General features: G+C 37.6%; 1 protein-coding gene across 1 annotated transcript; it reads left to right on the forward strand.

Annotated features, from left to right (window-relative positions):
* The first annotated feature begins 1,735 nt into the window (after positions 1 to 1,735).
* On the forward strand, positions 1,736 to 9,793 carry LOC111189387 (interferon-induced very large GTPase 1-like). The gene is made up of 2 exons (XM_049473438.1): positions 1,736 to 1,945; positions 4,492 to 9,793. Exons 1-2 carry the CDS (start codon positions 1,736 to 1,738, stop codon positions 9,247 to 9,249), a joined length of 4,968 nt encoding a protein of 1,655 aa, XP_049329395.1. The 3' UTR covers positions 9,250 to 9,793.
* The last annotated feature ends 1,049 nt before the right edge of the window (positions 9,794 to 10,842 follow it).

Raw genomic sequence — 10,842 nt, forward strand, 5'->3', positions numbered from 1 at the left:
CATGGTTTTATTGAACTAGAATTTTGCTAATGAGCTTAGTTTCAATAGGAAATAAAGAGATTGGTCAATATGATGAGGCTTTCCCTCGGGGATTAAGGTGATATAGGCATTGTACAAAAATGGGGGGAGTTTAAAATTTGACAGTGAATAATAAATAATACGTAGAAGAAGAGGACTGAGTTTTTTTATTGATTTTTTTGTAGAATTCTATGGTAAATTCATCTAGACCTGGGCTTTGTTATTTGGAAATTCCTTTATGGTTTCATTAAGCTCTTCTAGTGTAATTTCTGCTTCAAGAACATCTATTGCTTCGTTGCTGAGTTTGGGCAGACTGAAGCGTTCAAAAAAACGATTAATTATTTCAGGTTTAACTCTAAATTCAGAGGTATGTAGGTCAGTGTAATAATCTTTTAAAAGCTGATTAATTTTCACGGGTTCTGTAATTACATTGCTGTTGGTTGAGTTGATTTTATGTATAGCTCGAGATGCCTGCATATGGCGCAGCTGCCTCGCCAACATTGTATGCGGTTTGTTGCCCAGTTCTAAATATTTCTGTTTAATTTTAAACATAAGGTTGGATATCTGCTTTGAGCTAATGATGTTGTACTCATGTTTGAGTGAGTATTTTATTTAGTGTTTCTGTTTTAGGGGCTTCCTTGTACTCTTCCTCAAATTCTATGATCACTTTTTCTATGTATTTTTAATTGCAATGCATATTCTCTTCTGGTTGAAATTTCGTACACTATAATATACCCATCCACCCATTTGTGACTATTGCAAATGAAATGTTTTCATCCAGATACTTAACTAAATTTCTTGTCTTTGAGTAAAGCATTATTGACCAAAATATTTAATGTAAGTGATACAGGTGCATGCTCTGACATTAAGATAGGATGATTCACTACTGCCCTTGCTAATGATACAATTTTAGAGTCTTAGAGGAAATAATCAATTCTAGAGAGGGATTTATACACAGATGAGTAGACGGAGTAGTTTTTACCTATGGGAAATATAAGCCTCCATATGTCAACAAGGTTCAAAGTGTTATTTAAAAAGATGTTGAAGTCTGTCACAACAGCAGGACGTGATGAATTCTTTGATTTTTTGATCTATATGCGGTATTTTGTTAGAAACATTTTTGAAAAATAAAGAATTATCAACATTTGGGCCATAATCTTTAACTGACGTAATTGGAGTTGAATTAATGGAGCCTGAGGCAATGACATATCTTCCACCAGGGTCTGTAATTTGACAGACACAGTTGAAAGGTATAGATTTTTTTTACCAAAATTGCTACTATTTCCTTGGAATGTAGACGGGTATATCGCACCAATCCAGTGTGTACACAATCTAGATTTTTCTGAATGTCTAATATGAGTCTCTTGCAGAAACATTATGTCCGCAGATAGATGTTTGAGATACGCAAAAACTTTTTAAGGGGGTTGGACATTCCATGAATGTTCCAAGAGATAATACGTAATCCCCCCACTGTGTTCAGATGTCTGATAATTCCTATCCGTCATAATATACCAATCATCTTTAAATGTACAGAGTCGCTGTGATGTAAAATAAAGGACTATGGCAAGTTAACTTGAGGCTTTAAAAATATATCCAACAAAAGAACAGAGATAGAGAAAGTATAGGTATACACAAACAACCTTAACCAACTACTCACCCACCCACTTGGAGACACTTTCCCAAACAAAGTGTTCATAGCAAAGGAAAAAAAAGTCCAATGGAAGTAGGGATCCAGGCTAACCGTGGATTTGAAGCCGTGGCAGGTCTCAGCGATCTGTTCGCCCAGTCCACCTTAACTGGAGCCTTGAAGTTATCCTCTCCAAGCAGTTTGGGAATGAGATTGGAGACAAATTCTAGGTCGCCCCTGCTCTTCGTTCTCCCGGATACCTATGATTCGGATATTTTGCCTTCTAGAGCGACCCTCCAGGTCCTCCATTTTAGCCAACAGGTGTTTATTGTCAGCGGCAAGTGAGGAACTCTGAAGTTCAACTGCATGAATGTTTTTGGGTAACACTTTACTTGGATGGTCCATTTGATGGCTTTGTTGAGGCTTAACTGACATTCAACTAACATTCAACTGAATGTCTATTAACTGCAACTTAAACCTATGTTGAATGTAAATAATTAAAAATAGAACATAACCCTACACCTAACCCTAACCTTAACCCTTAATCAACCCTAAAATCTAACCCTACACCTATCCCTAACCTTAACCCTAACCTAACCTTTTAATCTAACTCTAAACCCAATGCTAAAATGTTAAGATTAGAGTTTGGGTAAGAGTTGGATGTTGACATTCAATAGAGAATCATTTACCTTCACCTTTCAGTTTAGTTGCATTTATTAGACATGCCGTTGAATGTTAGTTGAATGTCAGTTGAGCATCATCAAATGGACCATCCAAGTAAAGTGTTACCTGTTTTTGTCATGGTCATCCACAGCTTGCTCAGTTTCCAGTACTCTAGTGTTCACAGTCGCCATCATCTTTTAAAGATTACAAACAGAGCTTGACAATAAGGTGAATTTGTGATCAACTTTCTTGCTTAGCTGCCGTATGGCTGCCATGATGTCCGTGGATGTCAGAGAGCATCTCCAGGAGAATTCACTGGCTCGTCATTTCCATCATCATCCTTTTCTGATTTTTTTTGTTTCAGCATGGTACTGCAACCTTCCTTCCCACTTTGGTATAAATTTGTAAAATAAATTTGCAAGTGTCGAGGAAAACAATAGAAATTGGGAAAGGAGCAAAGTTATAATGTGGATACTCCATGTGAACTCACTAGCACCCCCCTGTGGTGTAGGAGTGTGTGTTTTGTTGTGTGGTGTGTGAGTGTTGGTCTATTTCTTCCTGCCAATTGTATTTAAAATAAAAAAATATGTTCTTAATGAAAAAAAAAATATTCAAAATAAAAAATATATATATATTTTCCTATAAAAATTTGACTGGAGCCATCATTGATTCCATACAGTTAATATATCATACAGTTAATATAAATAAGGCATTCTGGTGTATAAATGTAAAATACAAGCTCTTAAATATGACTTCCTTCTCAGCTAAAATTTGAAAAATGCTAAAAAATAGTCCTAACCCTAACCTTGGACTTATGGATGGAGTTGGATCAGATCCAGTCACACCGCCCTGGACTTGTGGTTCTGCAGCGAGTGGTATTTAGAAATGAAATAAAATATTTTTTTTAAAGATAAGGAAAAGTATATGAAAAGTTGAAGCAGGACTGGTATGTTTTATTACTTCAAAGGAACACGTTCCAGCTATTAATAAACAAAAAATGGTTTAGGGTTTAGTGCCTCTGTAACACTTATACTTACAACACTTAATAGGGTATTATGTTGTGTCATTTCAAAATAAAGGCTCCTAAATTACAACATTTATTTTTTTTCTACATATTTAGAACGCTATTAAAGAAATACACCTGTTATCACAGAAAATGGTCACTTAATAATGATAGCTCACTCCCTGTATTGAGAAGGCCAAACTACAGGAGTTGGTCATCAGAGAGTCATGTGACTGCAATCGAGGATAGTCCTCCATGCGCAAATTAATATTTAGTGATGGTCATTTAGAAGTTATTCGAAGCACTGTTAAACCAATTGTATCAGAAAGTGAATCCGTGAATCTAGTTCTATCTATTGTCCAGTTTAATGTCCTACAAGGGAAAATTTATTCAGATTTTTTATGTTTTCATTAATGCTTTATGACAACGAAAATGTGTTGGATTAATATTTGAACAGAAATAAACATTCCACTGACATGATTCTCCATTTTGCATTAACTATGGACAAAACGTTTTTTTAAAAACGTGAAATATGTCAAGTGAAAACAACAAAACATGTTTTTAGGTTCAACAAAAGTTTTTAAAAGAAAAGAAACTAGTACATTTAGGGCTGTTTAAAATGATTAAACATACAAAAGAAACTATAAAATAAAATAAGAAGTAACACAAAATCAGGTGTATTATAAGGTACATTTCTCTGAGAGATAGTGGAGATTTACATTTTAGAATGAATAAAATCTAGGTCACAGGAGTGAGCAGAGTTTCTAGCCAGTGAGGAGTAAGCTCTGTGGACACATCTGTCTCTCGAATGCGCAGCTCAGGAAAAGCAAATCCAGAGTCTGCTCCTATATCTTAGTCGTCAACAAGCGGTGTACCTGGCTTAGGCCATAAAAAAAAAACTAACTCACTAAGCCAAGTGCTGATTGGCTCGGTTCCTGACAGTTTTCATAGGTTATCACCATTTAAACATTCCTGTCCAGTTTCCCCAAACAAAACTAAAAAAATATACTGAAAGGAGAATTTTTATTCTCCACTAAAAAAAACAAAGATTCCAGGAATATGCTCAATCTTATTAATATACAAAAAAATCAATTGAATAATTACCATTTATCTAAATAAGACTTACATATAATGCATGATTTCTAAATATTTTATAAAGTTTTTTTCCCTTTTTTTTTAGAATGGAGGATCCAAGAAAATAGATGACCTCTTTGAAAGACTTGGCCTTGATGTAACCTCTAAGAACAAACTCACCAAAGGATGCTTCCTGGAAATATCCTCCTCATCAATACAGAATAAGGAGTCCAAAACTGAGAAGGATCTGGTTCACACTTTCATGCAAAGGCTTCTCACACTAGATTACACAGCAAAACATCTTTCTGTTAAAACTGAAGGACCAATACCAAAGTCTCAACACACAGCTGGAACAGGTAGCTTGTTTGCTAAGAAACATGCTGGAAACAAAGAAAACAAACAGGTTAAAGTTCATCCAATGGATGTTCAGATGGTGGTGTTCTTCTGTGCAGATCCTTTTCTTCAGCAGATCATGGTAACTAAGCTCTCTCAGTGTCAGTATGCAGTTCCTCTGCTGGTTCCAAATCCTTTCTCTGGAGATATTGAATTCCCTCTGTGGACGATGCGCCAGATCAGTAAGAGCTGGAAGACCACGGATAAATCAGGAAAGGTCATCAGTAAGACCCTGCCCATGTACAAAGCTGAAACTCCAATGGTGGCGTTCTTCAGGATTGGTTCCATTTCTTCATCCAAGTCTCAGCTGATGAACAGGCTGATCAATGAGAAGCACGACACGTTCTTCCACAGGTACTGTCCAGGCAGCAGCAGAGAGCGTCTACTGATGGACGGAGTGGTGGAGATCGCCTGGTACCTCCCATCTGGAAAAAGCACTGATCATTTCTCAGACTGTGTAGCGTTCTGTAATCTACATGGAGATTCCAGCATCAACGAGACTCAGAGAAAGATTCTTACTGGAATGTCCTCTGTGAATGTTGTACTTTTACCTGAACTTGATGAGAAGGATAATAATATGGTTTATGTGAAGGAACTCTTTGAGGGTTCAAAACCTCTCATTGTTGTTCTGACTGATGAAGAGGATGATGATGAAGATGCTGTGTGTGAGATCGGAGAGAGAAAATACAGAGTATCACTGAAGGGCAGAAACCAGTCTGATGTTTCTGTTGCTCTCAGAGAAGTTATCAAGAACTGCCTCTCAAAACAGCCTGTGACTTTCTGTCTGGAGAAGATAGCAGAACACTCAGAGATGAAGGTGGATGAGAATAATGAAAAATGTCAGAGAGGAAAGGAAGCTGCACAGGAGATGATGAGATTCCTGGAGAGAGAAGATCCATCAACAATCAAAGAAATTTATCTGCCCTGCCAGGGGAAACTGTGGCATGACTGGAGCCAAAAAAACAAAGATCTGCGACGACTCAAAAGTGAGACAGCAGAAATAGAGAAAAGCGAGAAAGAAAATAAGTTGAGGGAAATAAGAAGGAAACAGAAGAGTCATGGTTTAAGTGAACTCATGGGCTTGTTTGTAGGAAGTTTAAGGTCCGTGTCAGACAATGAGAAAATGTATTTCCTCAAGTGGATGACAATTATGCTGGATGACTTTACTTTAGACACACTTAAGGACATCCTTCAGGAGTACGACCAAAAATGGTCAGAAATGCTGGATTTGAAGAAAACACATAAAGAATCTCCACAGAAACTAAAAGATGAACAAATAAAACTTGAAAAGATCTCCAAAAAGCTTAATGCTGCCACCTTTGGTTTGGAGCACATGCTGAGAGAGATGGGTCAGATTTATGAAGCTTCAGTCTCTGAGAGAAGAGAGGATAGAGTGAAGGATCAAGATCTTTCTTACCTTCCTGAACTTGCTGCTGAACTCATGATATCTGGTAACCCAATGGAGCTGATGGACGGTGATGCTGCTCATGTTCCTCTGGTCTGGGTTTCAGCAGTTCTGGATAAGGTCATCAGGAAACTGGGAGACCAGAGAGTCTTTGTGTTGTCAGTTCTGGGAATTCAGAGCTCAGGGAAATCCACCATGCTCAACGCCATGTTCGGACTCCAGTTTGCAGTCAGTGCTGGAAGATGCACCAGAGGAGCCTTCATGCAGCTGGTGAAAGTGTCTGAAGAGATGAAGGAGGAACTGAAGTTTGACTACATTCTGGTTGTTGATACTGAAGGTCTCAGAGCTTTAGAACTGGCTGGAACAGACACCATACATCATGATAATGAACTGGCAACATTTGTTGTAGGTCTTGGAAACATGACTTTGATCAACATCTTTGGAGAAAACCCATCAGAGATACAGGACATCCTTCAGATTGTTGTTCAGGCCTTCATGAGGATGAAGAAGGTCAGACTGAATCCCAGCTGTGTGTTTGTTCATCAGAATGTTACTGATGTTGCAGCTGGAGAGAAAAACATGGAGGGAAGAAGAAGATTACAAGACAGACTGGATGAAATGACCAAGTTAGCTGCTAAAGATGAAGTGTGTGATGCAGAATGTTTCAGTGATATCATTGCATTTGATGTACAGAAGGATGTGAAGTACTTTTCTCAGCTCTGGGAGGGCAGCCCACCCATGGCTCCACCAAACCCACGCTACAGTGAAAATGTTCAGGAGCTGAAGAGAGACATTGTTTCTCGTGCATCAAAAACAAACTGCATGAAATTATCACAGTTTCAGCAGCGAGTGAAAGATCTCTGGGAGGCTCTGCTGAATGAAAACTTTGTCTTCAGTTTCAGGAACACACTAGAGATATCAGTGTACAGGAAACTGGAGGAGGAGTATGAGAAATGGACCTGGAGTCTCAGGAGTGCCATGTTGAGTATTGAAGACAAGATGCTGAACAGAATTTCCAGTGGAGAGGTGGAAGCAGTGGGAAAACAAGAGCTGATGAGAAATATGTTCGAGACCCTGCAGAAAGTTCAAACAGCTTTTAAAAAGTATTTTGAAGAAGACAGTGAAAAGGAAACTCTGATTCAGTGGAAAAGCAGATTTGAGACACAAATACAACACCTTCATGATGACCTTGTAGATGAGGCCAAAAGAAAACTGGATGAGAACATTAAACAGAAAAACATTCGAAAAGATCTGGATGAGCAGCTGAAAAATCATGAGAAGACCATGTTTGAAAAGAGTAAAGAACTCGCTCTGAAACTTAAAGAAGTTGGAAGTCAAAACAGAGATCCAAAAGCAGAATTTGATTCAGTGTGGGGAAAGTGGGTCACTGATCTAAATAAAGGTCTTCCAGAAATCAAAGATATAAACATCTCAAATGATGTCATTAACATCCTGGGGGGAGTGTTTTCTGAATACAGTCTTGTATTTGATCAAAAGAAAAGTGCTGCTTACAGAAGGATTGATATTGATAGTTACCAAAACTATGTCTCTATTAAAAAGAACATGATTGTAAAAACTTTAGAAACATTGAAATTCATGGAAAAGTCTCTTAAACCAGAAGATCAGATATCAATACGAGAGCTGATTTCTAAAGTCATCCAACAAACAACAAAAAAAGTGAATTCATTTCCAGTCTCAGTGCAGGGATACAGCTCAGTCTACATCCAGGAGATTGTACGAGATGTCAAACAACTAGTGCTGAAGTTTAAACCAAGACGTGACTCCTTTGAGTTTAAGAAAGAGTTCTTTGTTGATCTCTCTCTTTATGTGTGTGAACAAGCTGAGAAACGCTTTGTAGAACGTCACAGGAAATACAGAGAAGCAAATGATCCAATTCTTCACTTTGAAAAGAAAAAGGATGATTACTTCAAAGTCTTTATGAAATACTACCAGGGAGCAACATCTGCAGCAGTGCTTGGAGACCAAATCTGTGTTAAACTGAAAGAAACAATCCTGCAGAGTGTGTACAATATGACCTCTACCTTCATCTGTGATCAGATGAGAGGAAAACCTCCATTTAATGGGAACAGAGGAGATCTGGAGAAGCACATTCTGAAGACTCTGGCAGAGCAGAAGGGAGATAAGGAGGAGAAGTTTAATAACTTCTTAACATACATGAACCAGCCCAGGACATACTTTGAAAATTTTATCAGAGACAGAGTTAGACAGTACATGGCAGCACAAAACTCTCAGGCAGCTTCTGTAATAAAAGACCACATCGACCACAAACAGAGAATTATCATTAATGCAGCAGAAAAAGCCAGAGATAAAATCAAACTCATGAGAGGAAATGTAAACAAGTGGCTGAAGATTTTCTCCAACAGTCTTGTAGATGAGTTAGGAGATACCAGAGTTCACCTGAGTGATGAGGTCACGAAGGATGTCACTGATTATGATATTCTTGTGGATGTTATGAAAAAAGAGCTCTTGGTTGTTGTTGAAGAGCTGAAAGTAAACCTCTGTAAGCTTTCAGATCTGAGAAAGGAGATGTTCAGAGAAAAGCCTGAGGAGATTCTGATCAAACATTTTTGTGGGTACTGCTGGAAGCAGTGTCCCTTCTGTGGAGCCGTCTGTACCAACAGTCAAGAAAATCACACTGAAAAACACCAGGCTGAATTTCATCGCTCAGGTGGAATGAAAGGATGCTATTTTAAAGATACCACTGAGTTTTCTATCAACTTTTGCACAACAAAAGTAGCAACAGAGGATCTGTCTTTTTCAGCAGGCATTCCAGAGAAGTACTACCCTTACAGAGAGTTCTGGACTGCAGGAGGAGAGTACGCTGAATGGAGCATCTCTCCTGATTTTTCTTCTCTGGCCTACTGGAAATGGTTTGTTTGTGAATTCCAGGAAAACCTTGAAAAATACCATGAGAAAACGTTCAGTGGAAAAGGAAAGATTCCGCCTGAATGGAAAACTCTGATAAAGTCTGATGCAGTTGCAAGTTTAAGAATAAATAAACTTCAACAATTCTGGTATTTACAAAACATTGGACACAAATGGTAACACAAAATCTTATGGATCTCACCTGGCAAAATAAACCTGAAGCTGTATTTGAACAACACAGAACATTACTTTGCTCCATCAACTACAGCTGGGAACCATCTTACTGTACTGATTACAAAACCACAGAAGAATAGACTGCAGCACTTAAAGATCATTTAAAAGTATAAGGTTGCATAATCTGTAACTCACTGCATAGTACAGGCATGTTAGATGAATTAAAATAAGGACAGTGAAATTTAGAATGTTGGATTTGTTTTGAATGATGTAATGCCATTATTAGAATCAACACAAAAGTACTCAGCTATCCTACAATGGATTATTGTTTTTTTTTTCTCATATAGTTTAATAGTTGTTTTATTCTTATAGCTTCTTCTACTGTTCATTTACACATGGAATATGGTTGTATAATCTGCATCTTTACTTTATGACTTAATATTAGAGTCAGATTTAGAAGTTCTTTGTAACCAGTAGTAATTATTGAATGTTTATGATTAATAGTGGTGAATAGTTTAGAATAAAAATGATTGCTATTTACACCAACATGTTCTTATAACAGACATGTACTCCTACATGTTATGGATTAAGCTATTTTTGACAAATCATTTATCATTATTGTACTTTTATAATATCTTGTAATCAGATAAATAAAGTGTGAAAAATAAATGCATTAAGTGTTTTCTTCTGCTTGACCTCTCAAGCAGATTTCTCTGTTCTCTCTGTTGTTCTGAGGGAGAGCGATGTAATGGCGGTTGTGTGAATACGGTGAAGTAAAGTTTGGAGTTCGTTTAAAACGCGTGTCTTCTTTGTTCACTAACATTGGTAGCAGAGGATGGCAGCACCCAGCTACAAAGTGCCACCTCCGTTTGATGAAAACAAGTCGGATTATGAAGAATGAAATCAAGATCTGAAAGCTAGTTACCGAGCTGGACCAGAGGAAACAGGCGCTAGCAGTAACCCTGTCTCTAACTGGAAAAGCGAGGACTATAGCACTGGAAATATCCGCGGAGGATTTGAACAAAGACAATGGATTAACAACGCTGTTCGATAGAGGTAAGTTATATGGACTGTATAATAAGGCTGGCTCTTTATGATTTGTCCTCCTTTGGAGTGTCGTTCAGAACACTGGTGTTAGTGGTGATTGAGGATTAATTGTACTGACACCTCAGGTGTGTTACACAGCAGCACTTTACTTGCACACAGGATTAGTTGAATACAGAGCTTGAAAGTATGAAAAGTATGGTCTGGAACAAAAGAAAATAGCAAAAAACATTTACATAATTGTTTAGAATTAACTAAGCATAACATTTGTGGCAGTAACATTCACAATTAACCTCTTTGGCAAATAATACATGAAACAGCTACTTGAGTGGCCTAGCAGTGCCCCCTAGTGGGGAAATTCACCTATTTTCTACACAGAAGGTTCTAGAACTCTTGCTAGTAGTACAACATGGAGCTAACACACATTTCTAAGCCGAAATACACGTCATACACTTAATAGAACGAGTAATACACACTAGGTGGCCTTAAGACATTACTAGAAAGGATTTTACACATTTATAACAGATAGCTAACATTAGAATATTAACCAAAATA

Source organism: Astyanax mexicanus, unplaced genomic scaffold (assembly GCF_023375975.1).
Source record: "Astyanax mexicanus isolate ESR-SI-001 unplaced genomic scaffold, AstMex3_surface scaffold_38, whole genome shotgun sequence".
Taxonomy (NCBI): Eukaryota; Metazoa; Chordata; class Actinopteri; order Characiformes; family Acestrorhamphidae; genus Astyanax; species Astyanax mexicanus.